General features: G+C 39.3%; 1 protein-coding gene across 1 annotated transcript; it reads right to left on the reverse strand.

Annotated features, from left to right (window-relative positions):
- Positions 1 to 4,384: 4,384 nt before the first annotated feature.
- On the reverse strand, positions 4,385 to 15,929 carry nmur1a (neuromedin U receptor 1a). The gene is made up of 3 exons (XM_067514443.1): positions 15,728 to 15,929; positions 8,664 to 9,603; positions 4,385 to 6,218 (listed from the first exon to the last, which is right to left on the reverse strand). Exons 2-3 carry the CDS (start codon positions 9,580 to 9,582, stop codon positions 5,833 to 5,835), a joined length of 1,305 nt encoding a protein of 434 aa, XP_067370544.1. The 5' UTR covers positions 9,583 to 9,603; positions 15,728 to 15,929; the 3' UTR covers positions 4,385 to 5,832.
- Between the last annotated feature and the right edge of the window lie 2,437 nt (positions 15,930 to 18,366).

The raw sequence follows: 18,366 nt of genomic DNA on the forward strand, positions 1-18,366 counted from the left end.
CGTCCATGATGTCTTTGCTAATTTCTTCTTTTTAAGTACTTACGGCTAAAATGTCGTGCCCTTTAACAGTAATTGTTTCAAAGTATGTAGGTATTTAACCTTTGTAGTGACCCAGACTTTTTAGTGCCTAATCCTAACCTGGTTTTGTTTGTGCATAAAGTCACCCAAAACAAAATGTTTCCACAACAATGAGAGACCCAACACTGAGGCACCATTATTCCAGAGACCCTAAAGGTACTTGTAACATCCGCAAGATGTCAAAGGACATAATAAACAGCAGTATTTGACACTTTGGGGACCATTGTGATTTGATTCAAGTTCTGTAAATCTGTTGGCTTAATGAACCCACTTTACTTTTTAATTGTTGTGAAAGATGTTGTTGACACTAGGTAATGATGAGGATGGTACCTGTGATGTAATAGCACACCCAAGAGGAAGGAAGGTGCATTCATATAACATAACATTCGGAGCAGGGAACAGCAGAGAAAACTCTTCAGGTGTTGGCAGTTCTGAGAGGTTTGATGGTTACTAAAAGCATTTAGGACACTATTCCCAATGTAATGCTTCATTTAAAGTAGACACATCCTTAATCAATCCCTGTAAACATATGTTACAAATGAGAACAAGCTATAAAGTGCATTTGACTATTCTGTGGGAATGGCTCTTGTTGAATGTTTCCAATTATATTGTCATGGCAGCCAATAGCATTGTCTTGTTTAGCAAAAATTGCAGGTAACTGCCACACTTATCTCTCCTGTTTCAGTTGTTCTATAGATTATGATGACATTTTATTCACTAACATAACAGTTGAGATTGGGGGATGTTGAAACACAGAAGGCCAGCATGACAAACAACATGAGCTGAAAGATAAATCAGCTGGATGGATAAATCAAGTTAATGATTACTTTTTGTCTGACTAATCAGTAATTTGTTCTGATGAATCTGACAGGTACAAAACACCATCCTGTCACCAATTTCTACTGCTCGATTACCTTTTTTGTTCTTCTTTACCATTTAAAAAAATTACGTTTTATTATTTTATATTTTCTCCTGGGCCGCACTAGAGGAAAACAATAACAGCCCATGTAACAATGAGAAAATGATGTCTGTTCCATTTGCAACCATCATCACTACCTATTGTTGATTGTGACGAACAGCAGAAACTCTAGGAGGCACATATTAGGTTTAGACTTGTCATGTTGTCGAGTGTGAATAAACTTTAATATAAATTTCAACAATGGATAGATTTTTTTTTTCAGATTACTTATAACTTTAGTTTAAAGTTCACAGTTAACCACCAGTGGTTTTTCCTGCATGAAAACCCAATACAATCTTCTTCTTCTTTTCCTTTCGGCTGCTCCCTTTCAGGGGTCGCCACAGCGAATCATGTGCCTCCATCTAACTCTATCCTCTGCATCCTCTTCACTCACACCCACTAACTTCATGTCCTCCCTCACTACATCCAAAAATCTCCTCTTTGGTCTTCCTCTAGACATCCTGCCTGGCAGCTCCAACCTCAGCATCCTTCTACCGATATATTCACAGTTTCTCCTCTGAACATGTCCAAACCACCTCAATCTGGCCTCTCTGATTTTATCTCCAAAACATCTAACATGAGCTGTCCCTCTGATGTCCTCATTCCTGATCCTGTCCATCCTCGTCACTCCCAAAGAGAACCTCAACATCTTAAGCTCTGCTACCTCCAGCTCTGCCTCCTGTCTTTTCTTCAGTGCCACTGTCTCTAAGCCGAACAACATTGCTGGTCTCACCACCGTCTTGAACACCTTTCCTTTCATTCTCGCTGATACTCTTTTATCACACAACACACCTGACACTTTTCTCCACCCGTTCCAACCTGCCTGCACTCGCCTCTTCACCTCTTTTCCACACTCACCGTTGCTCTGAACCGTTGACCCTAAGTACTTAAAGTCCTGCACCTTCTTCACCTCTGCTCCCTGTAACCTCACCATTCCACCTGGGTCCCTCTCATTCACACACATGTATTCTGTCTTGCTGCGGCTAAGCTTCATTCCTCTGTTTTCCAGAGCAGACCTCCACCTCTCTAGATTTTCCTCCACCTGCTCCCTGCTCTCACTACAAATAACAATGTCATCTGCAAACATCATAGTCCAGGGAGATTCTTGTCTAACCTCATCTGTCAGTCTGTCCATCACCAGAGCAAACAAGAAGGGGCTCAAAGCCGATCCTTGATGCAGACCCACCTCCACCTTGAACTCCTCTGTCACACCTACAGCACCCCCCACCACTGTCTTACAGCTCTCATACATGTCCTGCACCACTCTAACATACTTCTCTGCCACTCCAGACGTCCTCATACAATACCACAGCTCCTCTCTCGGCACCCTGTCATACGCTTTTTCTAAATCTACGAAGACACAATGCAACTCCCTATGACCCTCTCTGTACTTCTCCATCAGCGTCCTAAAAGCAAATACTGCATCTGTTGTACTCTTTCTAGGCATGAAACCATATTGCTGCTCACAAATGTTCACCTCTGCCCTTAGCCGAGCTTCCACTACTCTTTCCCACAACTTCATTGTGTGACTCATCAGCTTTATTCCTCTGTAGTTGCCACAGCTCTGCACATCTCCCTTGTTCTTAAAAATTGGAACCAGTACACTTTTCCTCCAGTCCTCTGGCATCCTCTCACTCTCCAAGATCTTGTTAAACAAACTAGTCAAAAACTCTACTGCCACCTCTCCTAGACACTTCCATACCTCCACAGGTATGTCAACAGGACCAACTGCCTTTCCGCTCTTCATCCTCTTCAATGTCCTCCTCACTTCACTCTTACTAATCTTTGCTACTTCCTGCTCCACACGAGTCACCTCTTCTACTCTTCGTTCCCTTTCATTTTCCTCGTTCATCAACTCTTCAAAGTACTCCTTCCATCTTCCCATCACACTCCTGGCACCTGTCAATACATTTCCATCCTTATCTTTAATCACCCTAACCTGCTGCACATCCTTTCCATCTCTATCTCTTTGTCTGGCCAACCTGTACAAATCCACCTCTCCCTCTTTAGTGTCCAACCTAGCATACAAATCCTCATATGCTCTTTGTTTGGCCTTTGCCACCTCTATCTTCACCTTACGCTGTATCTCCCTGTACTCCTGTCTACTCTCTTCAGTCCCCTCAGTGTCCCACTTCTTCTTAGCTAACATCTTTCTCTGTATACACTCCTGAACTTCCTCGTTCCACCACCAAGTCTCCTTGTCCGCTTTCCTCTTTCCAGATGACACACCGAGTACCCTCCTACCTGTCTCCCTGATCAAATTAGCTGTAGTAGTCCAGTCATCTGGAAGCACCTCCAAACCACCCAGAGTCTGTCTCAGCTCCTCCCTGAAAACTAAACGACATTCTTCCTTTTTCAACTTCCACCACTTCGTCCTCTGCTCTGCCTTAGTCCTCCTTATCTTCCTCACCACCAGCATCATTTTACACACCACCATCCTGTGTTGTCTGGCTACACTCTCCCCTACCAATGCTTTACAGTCACTGATCTCTTTCAGATTACAACGTCTACACAAGATGTAGTCTACCTGAGTGCTTCTCCCTCCGCTCTTGTACGTCACCCTATGTTCCTGCCTCTTCTGAAAGAAAGTGTTTACTACAGCCATTTCCATCCTCTTTGCAAAGTCAACCACCATCTGACCTTCTGCGTTCCTGTCCTGAACACCAAACCTGCCCATAACAGTCTCATCACCTCTGTTCCCTTCACCTACATGCCCATTGAAATCTGCACCAATGACAACTCTCTCACCTCTGGGGATGCTCTGCATCACTTCATCTAACTCACTCCAGAATTTCTCCTTCTCTTCTAACTCACATCCTACCTGTGGGGCATAACCACTCACAACATTGAACATCACCCCTTCAACTTCCAGCTTCAGACTCATCAACCTGTCTGATACTCTTTTCACCTCTAGAACATTCCTCACAAAATCCTCTTTCAATATAACTCCTACTCCATTTCTCTTCCTATCTGACCCATGGTAAAACAACTTAAACCCTGCCCCTAAGCTTCTAGCCTTGCTACCTCTCCGCCTGGTCTCCTGGACACACAGTATGTCCACCTTCCTTCTCTGCATCATGTCGATCAACTCCCTAGCCTTCCCTGTCATAGTACCAACATTCAAAGTCCCTACTGTCAGTCCTACATTCTTAGCTTTCCTCTTCTCTCTCTGCCTACGAACACACCTTCCTCCTCTTCTTCTTCGTCTTCAACCAACAGTAGTCCAATTTCCACCGGTACCCTGTAGGTCAACAGCACCGGTGGCGGTCGTTGTTAACCCGGGCCCCGACCGATCCGGTATGGAAGTCTTTGTCACGATTCGCATGTTTGATTTGGCATGTGTTTTACGTCGGATGCCCTTCCTGCCACAACCCTCTGCATTTATCCAGACTTGGGACTGGCACAAGAAGACACTGGCTTGTGCCCCCTTGCGGTTGCATTATGAAAACCCAATACAATCTGAGCATGTTAAAATTATTTTAACATTTATTTTCATGCAAGTTTACAAATCGCTGCAGAAAGAACAAGCCCAAATATATATTTTTTGTACTTGACAATGATGTTGCATCAACAATTCAACCAAAACAAAAAGCTTCGCAATTAAGTAAAGCACAATTCAAAAGTACTAAAAAAAACATGTTCAGCAGAAAATACTCTAAAAGAGCAATAATACCAACACAAAACTACATTTGTGTTGCTTGAACATAAGTGTTTTTAAATATTTAGTGAGATGCTAAGTTGATATAATTTTCTATACATAAAGTGTAGTTTGCCCACTACTTGACAGACCATTACAAGGAATAGAATGAGACATAGAATAAGACGATTCCGTTTTTTTACACATTTGTCCATATTAAATATGTTCGGCTTTTTTAAAGACCCTGTCATAATGTTCCAAACATTCCTTCTGCACAAGCACATTATAGTTCTCAGAATGTTTCACTTATTGAAAATGCTTTTATTTACATGTGATTTGTACAGTACCAGTTTGTACCGTTGGCCAGTTGTTGGAATTAATTCTGGCAGTGATCATCTAGTGTACATTCGTACAGGGTACAAATTACTGGGAGTATGGAGGGATTTGAACTTATTCTTAGTTTAGATTCCGAACCGCCTAATAGTGGAGTTGAAATATTTAATCAGAAATTTAAATTTTTTCTCACTCATGGTCAGATAAAGCATCTAATATGATACCACACACCCATTTATTCATAGAAGATGACATTATTTCCGCTCCCTAATGGTGCAGTGACACCTTCACTGTTTTTTAGAAACAGTGCGATCAAATTCATCTTGAATTGACCCACCATCATTGCTTTGCCACCACTGAGTTTAACCTGACTAAATGTCGACTCGTAAAGGCTGTCAAAAAATATTTAGGAAGTAATACTTGAATATTGTTTTAAGGTTGCAGGAGAAAACTGCTGAGAAAGAGAGATGCTGTTTGTACGGAACTGTGAGGATGATGAGTTTAATGACAGTAAAATGATAAAACACTGTTTAGTAGACACCTCCAGTTCTTAGACTGTTAACTCCTGCTGGTTATAATGGTTACCCTATAGCGATTCTATCACCTAACTTTCCAATAGCTTGAGACTTTACTCAAGCCTTCCCGGGCCTGTAACAATTGTGATTTGATGAGTTACGGATAGTTTTCAAATGAAATAATACACTGTTGACAGCCTCAGCGGAGGAGCGTGGCTTTTTTCCCATTTCCACTATTCAGCAATAGTGCAATAGGACTGAAGGTTGACAGATGCGTGGACTCAGAATGGCCCTTGACATACTCAAGTTTTTTAACATGAAAAAGTCATCTCATCTTTTATCGTTGTTTCTCTATCTTCTGCCTCGACTTCAACAACAGCGGTTCCGTTGCTTAGTGGTGCATCGCTCAGCGTGCTGCGGAGCGTCACCCGGGTGACGCTGAGCGAGTATTTTCTGGGACTGATGTGATGTGGCCGATGGCACATAACCTCCTTGAACATTTCTCTAAAGCGTGTGGACATGAGGTTGTAAAGGATTGGGTTGACTGCTGAGCTGAGGTAGAAAAACACTCCAGAAATGATGTGCACGTATTGGAAGATTTTCAGGTGGTGGTCAGTCCAGTCATTTATAAAACTCCACATGAGGCGGTCGGTATGAAACGGGGCCCAGCAGATTCCAAAAACCACCACTAGAACGACTGATGGGAAAGGAGAGAAAATAATCAGACACATTGTTAGTGGTCAAACAGTATCAGCGATGTTGCAAGTAGCACTTGCTACTCTCAATTAAATTGTTCTTGTAGGACAATTTCTGTCCTGGACACACAGAGTAAAATATGCAAAAAAATGCATTTGAATTTTTTATTTAATTTTTTTGCTCCATTATTCGGCTCCTAGCAGCCTTGTGTCTGTATTGCTTAACACATTTTTATCTCCCGTTGTGGTTTGATAGTTAATTGTGACTTTTACCTGAAGCAGACATAATTCTGTTTTTGAACAGATGACCTCATGTATGACATTAGTTTTTGTGAAAGAATGCACTAAAAATTAAAAACTGAAAACTCATAAAGTTTGTACAGTAAAGTATGTTAATGCAAATTACTTTTAATGCCACAAATTATTTTGATGATGGTAACACAAATTCTGTTATGATGACCCCTTGCCCTACTGGGACGGGGCTCCACAGCTCATGTGACTCAGAGTGGGAATGTGGACTCATTGAATCACATCAGCAGTAGAAAGAGGACAGAGAAATAGTGACTGATAGATTCCTCTCAAACTTAAGTCAGAGTATAATATCATTAATTACAATCAAGACTATTGTGTATATTATATAGAATTTACACTTAAATATTCAGTTTATGTGACTTTGCTGTTGTAGATTAATGAAATACATTAATGAAGTATTAAAGCTCTACAGTAGTGTCTTAATAAATAAAAATGTGTAAAAAGATGATGACGAATTGCAATTACATATTATAATTGACCCTAAAAATGTTTCTTTCTTACCTAAAATTAATTTTGTCATAAAATTTACAATTCAGCGACTTAATAAACTTGCCACCTGTTCTTCCTGTGCATTCTAATTCTTATATGGTCTCTCTAGGTACATATGTAAGGCTGAATTCACTAAATTAACTTAATGTTTCCTATGGTCAACTGTCAGGAAAGATCTCAGTATTTTTAACTGTGGCTTCAGCTAAACAGGATGTGATGGCAGGAAGCTCTTAAGTTGACCCTCCGTGACAATCTTGGGTGGCCTAGATTTGTCCTTAAATGCATCAATACAAATTATAAGTGTTGATTGAACAATAAATTATAATAGGTAAATTAGCAATTGATCACAGCTAATTAAATCTATCACAGATGCACCTCTGTAGTTGTAAAAGCAATATACAAGACAGTTATTTAGTATATTTACAGTATTTTTTTACAGTACAATTTCCAATATTCTCTATATTTATCCGTACATGATGAACAATGTCCTTTCAAGGAATGCGATTAAACCCATTTTTTCCTAGGTCCTAAAACATAGTCCATAGCAGGTGGAGCTGTTTCTAGTGCCATCACCAGAAGTAGTTACTTACTGTTCTTGACTGCTGAGATTTGAATTGTGAAACTTTTCTGACCTTTACAGCCTTGTAAGCATCTTGATGAAAATCTTCCAGGAATAGTCTGACCTTTTTAAAGGTACAAAACCTTCTAAATCTTGCAATTCTTTAAAAAACATGATATGAAATTGGGTTATGGTAACCCAATGGTCTTGCATCTGCAACTGTCCAGGCAAACATCTGGGAACATGTAAATCAATGTCATAGCATCATAGGCTATTACCTTTGCAGTCGTATTTGAGGAGTAAATAATGTAATAAGATGCAATTTACATTAATTTACATTGAATAAACACCTGATGGCAGATGTGACTGCTTTCTGCTTTTGAGTTTCAGATCATTCTAAATCACTGTTTGTTTCAGGAAGCAGAAAAGCCTCATATTTAAGGCAGTTTGAGTGACAAATGACTTGAAATCTTAAAAAATGTTTAAAAAAAACACAGTTTTGATTGTTGATTTTGATTTTGATTTTGATTTTGATTTTGACAGTTGATTTTCTCTCAACAAAATAGGTCAACTGATTCGTTCAACACATAATTTATTTGAAGTTAGCTCTCTGTTCTGTGTTGTGATCATCTTGTTGTGATCTTTGAGAAGGATTTACAGCTCTCAACAAATGAATGGCAGCCGGCAGAGTGTTAACCACACTTCCGCCGTGCTGCACAATTATTTATCTTTGTTCCATATGGTCCATTAACATTTGGAATGTCCAGAAAACCTTTATGCTTAAATATGACATTCAATAAAATATAGATTGAATCCTGTGCCATTATGTGTGTGGGGAGCAGGAAGTCAGCCATCTCAGCCAGAGTATATTTAAAACCCACATATTTTCATTTGGCTTGTTAATATACAAGAAATGGCAAAGCTCTTACAAGTAGCATTTGATGATAAAGCTGGCTGGGAACAAGATGCATTTTTAATAAAAAGAAAGTGGTGGATCTTTAAATACACTAATCTCTAAATGTCCCACCAACCCGTTCATGTGGCACTGTGTTAGTACTGTTGGTAAAGAAAAGGGTTTTAAACTCACATAGCATTTTGGTGACCTGCCGGCGACGGGCCTTCTGCTGCTGTGTACGAACACTACAGAAGCTGTCCTTTCCGAAGCCTGACTTTGCCTGCAGCGCCTGGTGCATCTTCTCACGTTTCAGCTGCAGCCCAATTAGCATGTAAAGGACGCTGATTGTGAGCATGGGCAGAATGAAAAATAGCAAAGTGGTCACCTGGATGGTCAGGTTGTATACCCAGCGTGGCTTTACCAGCGTACAGATGGCAGAGTCGGGGATCTCCACATTTATGTTTCCGGCTGGGGTGATGGAGCAACTGTGAAGCACGTCGATCCCATGCAGACTTGTGTTGGGCACTGCACACAACACAGACACACCCCACACTGTGAGGATGACCCGCTTGGCGTGGGTGCATGTCACAACATACTTTGCTCGCAGTGGGTGGACCACAGCGATATAGCGCTCCACGCTGAGTGCTGTCACATTAAGGATGGATGCCAAGCAAACACTCTCAAATAGGAAGGTTTTAAAGTAGCAACCTCCCACCCCAAAGAGAAAGGGGTAGTTCTGCCACAGCTCGTACAGCTCCAGCGGCATGCCGAGAAGCAACACCAGCAGGTCTGACACTGCCAGGCTGAACAGGTAGTAGTTTGTTGGAGTCCACATCACTTTGTTGCGTGCGATGACTGTGCATGTCAGCAAATTCCCCACCACGCCCACTATGAAGATGATCAAATAGATGTGGCAGATGGGTAGGAACACAGGTGACCGTCGAGGACCCAGATATTTCTCCAGGTACCCTTCTTCTGTCAAACATGCGTCATCCAGATTGATGTGGCTGCTGTTCATGCCAGAGGTCAAATTAACACACTTCTCCTCTGGAGGACAAAGCCACCCACTTTTGTCAGCCAGTACATCAGAAGAGCAGTTGTAAGTAGACATCCTGCTGAAGTAGTCGGGTAACTGGGAAAAAAAGAGAAGTCGCCAGTATTAGATTCCATGTCAGAAAAACAGTTTGAACACACTTGCGAGAAGATTGTCCAGTAATTACAGCAATACAAATCTTTTTTAAACATAGCTTAACGGGAATAAAAGTTTTGTGATCACTGCAAATATGCATGCATAATCAACAAATTAGGAAGGAGCTGCTGTTTCCCATCGTGGTATTCATCTATTTCCATCAAGTTTGCTCTGAACTCAGAATTATATTAGCTGTGACTGCTGCCAGTGAGTTTTGACTTCCCTTCTGACAGTGAGCAGAAGATTGAATGATTGAATGAGCTAGAATTGCCATCTGTTTCCTGCATTTGTGCTCAGAGCTCAAAACCTTCATTAGCTTTGCCTCGGTGCTTCATTGAACTATGAATTATGCAGGATTTTTTGAACTAATTAGCAAAGTAACATTACCCAAGAGCTTGTTTTGTTAATTGCATCCACCACTCTGCAGTGAAAAGCATTATTGAAGAGAACTAAAATGATATGTTTTGTTTTTTGTCAACAATTGAAAGAATAAAAAACAATGGACTGAATATGCCAGGTGTATTTATTTTTATTAAGAGAGAAAAGTGTTAGTCATTTTTGATTGCAGCAGCCAGCTATTTTCAGTAAGTGTTCACAACTGTACCTGCCCAACACCACACGACAAAGCTATATGTCTGAAGGTGACAGGTGCAGCGTTTAGCAGAGCTAGAGCCTCATAAGTTCCGATGGCTTTTAATTGTGTTTACAGCAGGGCAAACTGCCTTTAAGCAGTCAAAGTTTAAAATAGAGATTCAGTCTTATCAGGTACTAATTCAGTCTCAATAATTTCTTAGAACAGCTAGACACTGTTTCTTGGTGGCTATAAGGTGGTAAGGTGGTGGCTATAAGTTTCAGGGACAATATAAATACATTTGTGGTTTGTACTCATGGCTGCACTGCCTGACTTCATGCCTATGAAGAAACATTTCAAGCAATTGCAACAATGTGACTCACTGCCTGTATGAAAGAAGCTAATAAATACTGGGATAAAACATCTTCTGGTGTGTTGTTCTTATTCCTATCACCCTGAGCCTTTGAAGCTCAGTGGGTGGGTGCAGTGTGGCACTGTTAGGAACAGTGATGGCTTCATTCCTTGTGTGACTAAAAAATGCTCGGCACTGTTGCTGTTCTGCGGTTGCTTCACAATGGAGAGATCAGGTAACTGTACTCTGTGTACTCACTGCCAGTGACCGTGAAAGGTAGGTGCAATGGGATTATACTGTATCACATCCTGCACGGAGCAACATTCTTCATATTTCTGACTATTATTTATCAGAGGAAAAGTTGTTACACCCTCAGCCTAGTTCTGTTGGAGCTTTCTACCATCCTTTCCAGTGTTATTATTGCTGGCTTTATAATACTACGTTTAGTGTATTTTGATTAATTTCTTTAACTTAACTTAGTTTACAGAACGTAAATATGGAAGCTTCTCGGATTGCTCAGCTAAAGGCCCACATACAGCTACAGTATCTAGAAGCTAGTGGAGAAATCTGATTACGGATCTGCTGCATGTGCAATATAACTGGATTTGGAGAAACCAGGTTACTACTGTTCTTGTAAACCTGTTCAGTGACATACACATAACCTGATTTCTCTGAGTAACATGCTTACTGAAGACCATGTCTTCAATCTACAGTAGAGTGATTTCGTGCTGCACAATAAGTTGAGATGATAGGCAAACACCATACACACAAAAAAAAAACTGGCCTCAGTGAAAACATAATGTGCCGTAACCTCTTCATGACTAACAAATTGACTTTTATACTTTGTTGAAACTCTGGTGGGTACAATAAATTTTGTTTATTGTCACCCAGATGCCTTTTCACTCTGTTTCCTGTATTAATGCTAAGCCATTGCCCCTCCGTCATTGTGCTAGCATGGCTCGATATTAACACACTGTCTCTGAACTGCCTGAACACCTCCCATTGCCTTGCTGATTAGCATCTGTCACACAGCACCTGGCTTATGGTGCTTTGCATAAAACAACAGTCAGTCATGAATCTATATCATATGACAAGTCAATAACGTAATTATTGTGACAGGCCTATCTTCTAGTTTTGTTGAACGGAGGAGATTTGAAAGTAATTCTATTCCTGGGTTAAAAGGGCTTTATAGAAACTTGATTAAGCTGGAAATTAGGGACACATTTCATTTTGATAATTCCGTTAATGAATGGGTGTTATGATTGTATTTTACTGAGTTGTAAGTTAAATAAATTAGATTGTGCTTTGAGAAATGTCTTGCAAGGATTGGAATAGGAATATTGATGGATTTCAGTGTAATGAAAGTAAAAGAAAAATAATATTAATTGTCAAGTCTTCCCCATGTGTTACACCTAGTAATTTGACACAAGAGAAAAAAAACGTAAATTAGCTCAATGTACCATTTCTGAGTTGGAGGTGTCTTCAAGTAGAATGTATACTGAAAAAAACAGTTGTGGCTTGGTAAGTAGGAAAACACTATCATATTTTTTCATTTTGTTTACATCACTCATCAGTCAGGAATTATATTTTCTATATCTGGCACAAAGTTGCTTTATTAGGTATGTGATTAAAATCCTTTTTGTATCTGTTAAATAAAACCGAAGCCCATAATACCCATAACTCCTGTTGTTATTTGACCATCATAATGACTGTGTTGTGTAATAGTTGCATTTTCTGCTGGTGGAAATCCTTCATTTAGCACACTTTACGCCCATAAATCCACTAATATATTGAAAGTGGTTCCTTTGGGATAGAGGATCTAAAGTGGATTCAGTGCATGTATGGATGACAAATCCTCCTCGTGAGTATTCTGCAAGTCACAAATCCATCATATTTTTGTTCAACACAAAAAGTCCACACAAGTTTTGTGGCACACTTTACATTACAGTTTGGTAATAATAAAGTAATAGAGCTAATATAATAAGGCAACAGGGTGATATTTTAGTAACATGTGATAGTTTCTCTAATAACCATGAACCTGAGCAGCTCAATGCAAAATCAGTGAAGGCATCCTTTAATAAAGAGCTGTAAAGAAAAGGGCTATTCATTTTTGTTTTTAACTTTTATACTACTGGATATATTACATTTATTCTAACTATGTAATGTATAGCAGGTTAGACATCATTATATGCCTTTTTTAATTTTTAAATACAACCCCAATTCCAAAGAAGTTGCAGCAGTGTGTGTAATGTAAATAAAAACAGAATGCAATGATTTGCAAATGTCATCAACCCATAACTTATTCACAACAAAACACAAACGACATCTCAGATGTTGAAGCTAAGAAATTTTAACATTCATTGAAAATATGAGCTCATTTTGAATTTGGTGGCAGCAATACATGTTTAACATTGTGTAGCATCCCCTCCTCTTTAAACAACTGTCAATAAACATCTGGGAAGTGAGGAGACCAGTTGCTGGAGTTTTGGAGAAGATTTTTTTATCATTCTTGTCTGTTGCAGAATGCTAGTTCCTCAACAGTCCTGACAACTTACATTTTACACATCGTCCCAACTTCTTTAGAATTGGGGTTGTTATTATCTAGTAGGGATGTGCTAATACCACTTTTTCCGAGACTGAGTACAAGTACTTATATTTGAGTACTTGCCAATACCAAGTACCAATACAAATGCTAAACTGCTTTGCTTCTTTATGACTTGCTTGACAGTTAATCCCTTAGCAATCGACTGCAATTAAGCAAATATGTTGGCGACTGGAAGCCACTAAAAACAACAATGACAAAAAAAGATGAGAGACCTCTCGTAACTACGACATACAGATCTGGTATATATGAGTTATGTTACTTGTAATTACGAGCTACGGGACTTGGGGATCTCATAAGTATGACAATGTTTCAGAAGCTGCCTTAGATTAAATAGGTTTTGAGGATGTTTTCAGCATCAACATAGTTCTGTGATAGTTTTCAATTCTTCCAAAACTCTACAGTAAAACAGAATTGAAGATAGATAATTCAAAATGTCAACCAACAGGCTATAAACATCATTGGATTTATGAATAACTCACTGATTTCATTGTATCAATGAAGGAAACTTGAAAACGTGATTATTCTCAGGCAAGTTCTGATGTGTAGCCTTCAAATACCTTCCTCAGAGGAAACAAACAGTGTTATACTATATGCTGCAAATAAAACCTCGTTTTTTTAGCCTATTTGTTCACATTTAGAAAAGTTAAATCCGCCCAATTATCTATCGACAGTGTTTTACTGTAGAGTTTTGGAAGTATTGAAAACTATCACAGAACTACTGTGATAATGTGAGATTCTAAAAATCCTGATTAATCTAAGGAAGGTTCTGAAACGTTCTCATATTTATGAGCTCCCCAAGTCCCGCATCTCGTAAATTACGAGATAAAGTCTCTATTTTTATTTCTTTGGTGAATGCAATGCTCCACTGTAGAAAACAGCTCTAAACCACAGAGATTTTTCACCTCCACCTACCTGCAGAGGTTAGTGTGCTATCAGATGCAGTTTTATAAGTACGAGTACAAGTACACAAAGGCAAGATCAGACCCAATGCCAGATACTGGTATTGGCATCGGGACATCCCTATTTGTAAGGATATCTTTTGATTCTTCTTAAGTTCCTGTTCCCATCTGAGGGTCAGGATTCATTCACAGCTTAAATGAATGAAACAAAGTCAAAAACACACACTGCGCCCAAACTAATGAATGAAAATGTCTGTCTGCGGAACAATTTGAAACTGTTGAATTTGATTCCCTGGTGACTACATGGTCAGGCACTAAATGACACTTTATTGATCCCATGAAAAAATCCACCTCCTACTTTTGAATGGGATTTTAGGCCAGTGTGCAGCTACTTAAAAAGTAAAGCATCTGTGTCAAATAGCTACATGCATTTACTGCTGAAAACAACCTCTTTTCAAGCTACATATCAGCTGTGCAACAAATTGTTCTTACTTGCACTGCATGTAATAAATGCATGCTTTCACAGCAGCTCTGTCCTTAGAAGTCCTGCACCACAAAGAGCAAACCCTAAGTTTGGCTTTCCAACATGGATAATTACTAAAACTCAATAGTGCCACTAAAAGCAGCTTTCACTGCGGTATAAAAATAGATATATAGTCTAGAGCAGTAAACATTCCTAATATCAAGATCCAAAAAATTAAACATCAACTGCTTTCCCAGAAGCTCCTGCCCGTATGTCACGGCCCTTGTCCCCAGAGTGCAGACATCTCAAGCTTTACTCCAGAATGATTAATGAATAATCCAAATTGTGTACATCTGCCTTGAGAAACACAAATGAACCACAATAAAATCATACTTCCATTTTTGCAGTAAAGTCAACATGTCAGTGGTCAAGGTCCAGGTATTTATTAATATTTAGTTTTGTTACACAAGTAAAAACAGAAAGAATCAAGCAAGTATAGAAAAGATTTGACATGTAACAAAAGTCCTATTTATATAAACCAAAAATCAGACAATGTGTATAAATACATTGTCTGATTTTTGGTTTAATGAGCCACTATTAGCAGTTTCTGCAGTTACTTTTTTAGAGAGGTACAACATTGAAAAATGTTATATTTATGTAGCTTTATTATTCTAATATAATTTCAGTGCTTGTCTGTTACATTTCCCCCATGACAACCTATTTATGCTGGACTTAACAGTAAGTCACCACTTAGATAAGTGAAGCTGACAAACTGAACATAAATTAAATTATAGCCACAGAGTTCTCTTCTTAAAAATAATTCACAGTGTCACTGAGATAAACTAATAATCAATCGTTTTACAAATTACTATAATAGAATGGTGTAATAACTGTTCACATATAGAAGAGCATGACTATACAAAGAGCCACTGCATGATTACTTTATCACTCTCTAAAATTATAATGTCCTTGAGTGTTTGTTACTCCAGAGAGAGATGTGTAGTTTCATAATATGATGCTGTTGAAATGACCACAGTATAAAAAGAATTGAATTTGTTGCTGATGTGAAGACTATATGAGGCTCTGTACGATGAAGTGATTTCTGTAACAAATAGATTTATTATTCCTGAACTCTTAATATCTACAGCAGTTCTCTGAACAGAATGAATCATCTTACCTTTAACGCGTTTCCTTATTGTTGTTCCCTGTCGTAAACACAGGTTCCTGTGAAGTGTGCAGTGTGAACAATAGGCTGCTCTCTCAGTCCACTCTTCTCCCGGTCTGTTGTGCTCCCTCCTCAAGCTTCTCTGACGATCACACACATGCATAGATTACACACACACACTCTCTCTGGTTTCACTTTCTCAGTCTCTCTCATACAGTTTAATTACTGTAACGGTAACACTGTAATGATGATGTGCTGGAACATAAACCCCACTACTTCACCATTCAATTTCATTCAATTTCAATTTAACTTTATTTATATAGTGACAGTTCACAATCATCAAGGCACTTTACATAATGAAGTCAAGACTATACAGATATGTAAAGAAAACCCAGCAAGTCCCCCCCTGAGCAAGTCCTCGCTGAGAGTGGAGTTAAAACTCCCTTTTAATGGAGGAAGCCTTCAGCAGAACCAGGCTCAGGATGGGTGGTCATCTGTCTCAACCAGTTGGGGTTAGTGGAAAGTGAAGAGAGAAAAGAAAAAAAGAACAAAAAGAAGCAACAACAGAACCATCTGGGCAGGGGGGTAGGACCAGCAACTGCACATCGGAAACCTACAGCTCCAAAGCCAGAGAGGAGGAAAGAAAGGGGGACAGAGAGGGAAAAGCACATCTACAGGTGAAACTAGAAGCAATGTTAATTTCATGCAATACTAACATATCGGTATTGGTCTGCAATTGGCTAAAACACCTTGGCCAAGACAAAGGTTTTTAAGTAAGGGTTTAATTGCAGCAACCTTATAAGTCTTGTAACATAGCCTGTTACTAAAGATAGATGATCCCATCTAATAATGTGTCTACTAAGAGTAAAACTTTTTTGAGGTGTTGGGATGGGGGTCTAACAGACATGTTGACGGTTTAGAGGAAGTTATTGTTGAGGTTGTTTCATCTGATATATTAAAGGGGACTTCACCAGTTCTCAACATGCTATCCTATGGATTTAATTAGGGTGTAAAAGTACATTAATGCCTTTAAACTTTCCTATGACTTTGTATATGAAAAAAGCAGGTTGACCATGATTACAAACTCTGTAGTATGAGCAACGAGTTCATTTGACTTGAGGGTTTCTCCAAGTGATGTCATCTGGAGGCATTTTTCATCTAGAAGTAGAGATATATTTTAATATAGGGAAGTCGGAATGACAATACTTTATTTATATGTACCACCCAAACTGGAACCAAAAGAACCATGTTATGTTTCAGTGAAGTTGTCCTTTAATGCACAGCTTTTGCACAGGTTTTGGAGGGTTTTTTTTTTAAACATTATGTCAGCAGTAACTCCCAAAATCAGTTAGTAATTAGGATTTGGCTTAACTACAAGTACGCCTACATAATTAATCTACATGAGACTGGCTTGCTAATCTCTTGACTAAGGTTCCTGCTTAGCAGTAGTGAAATAACTGTGTCGGCATCTGCAACTGTTTGACTACAACCTCAAATGAACAATGAACATTGTCAAAGTGGTTGTCACATGGAGTAGCAGGAGGTGGGCGGGCAGTTATTACCACAATATGTCCAGACTCACCTGGGGTAAGTTGTGGAGCAGCCCTGAGGTACACTCTTCAGACAGACGGGGACCACACTGGCTTCTCTTTCACCCATTAACAATGCAGATCAGCCCTGACAAAATGATAGACAGGTGATAAGGCTCTCGAGAAAGTAATGACAGCTTGTGGGTGACCAGAGAATAAGTGGGATATGGGGCTCAGCACTCAGTTTTTGCAGTTCTTTTAATATTACACATCTAGCATCCAAATGTCTATGTAAAAAATGTCCAGGATCCACTAGACTACATATATTTAGATGTAGTCTATATATTTAGATTTAGATGTATATTTATATTGTGTAGTGCTAAAGAGGGAAGGACTGCCAGAGGTGTGGCAGTTAATGGGAACCTTCTGCACCAGTTATTGTCCCACTGAGCATGTGTCAATCTAATATAAAGGTTTGACAGATTCTGGATGAATGCAGTCGCTGCCATCAGGAGGAATGTTGGAGGTGGTAAGATATTGTATAATGCACACGTGACTTTACACACATTAGATATGCGTTTGTCCTATGTTCCACACATATAAATAATCAGAGTGCTAGCCCCTACCTTGTACATCCATTTCTTTTGGGCACAGTGATTCGCTTTAAGAGACAATGAACCATAAATAGCCCTAGTATTGCTACTACTATTGCTGGGTATTGATGCACTGCTGGCTAACTGAAGTAATAAAGAAAGAGGAATTTGCATTTCTACACTAATTCCCCAACGTCCAGTTAAGCAAATTCAGCAGTGTCAGCTGGCATTTAAGAATCAGTAATTCCACACCCTTTTATCATAAATTGACTGTGACTCCATCCTTTTCAGTATTTCTCATGAGAGGCAGGCAGCAGTTTCTGGGATAGTGCTGCAGTCAGTAATTAATAGCCATGTGAGGGCTTTTTTTGTTCCTCCACTGGTTCTGCAGCTTTCTTCCTTTCTGACCATACACACAAACAGTGTCCCTTAGAAAATGGTTTCTCCCCAGCAATTTTGCTCTTTGTGTTATTATATGTATTTTTCACTGTGCACCACCTTTTACCTCAGTACAGTATGTGTTGTGTAG

The sequence above is a fragment of the Channa argus genome, chromosome 8 (genome assembly GCF_033026475.1).
Source record: "Channa argus isolate prfri chromosome 8, Channa argus male v1.0, whole genome shotgun sequence".
Taxonomy (NCBI): Eukaryota; Metazoa; Chordata; class Actinopteri; order Anabantiformes; family Channidae; genus Channa; species Channa argus.

Coding starts and splice junctions, on each gene's coding strand:
- nmur1a (XM_067514443.1), bottom strand. CDS start 9,582: ATGTCTACTTACAACTGCTCTTCTGATGTACTGGCTGACAAAAGTGGG. Junction 6,219..8,663: donor GCAGGTCACCAAAATGCTAT/GTGAGTTTAAAA, acceptor CTTTCCCATCAG/TCGTTCTAGTGGTGGTTTTT.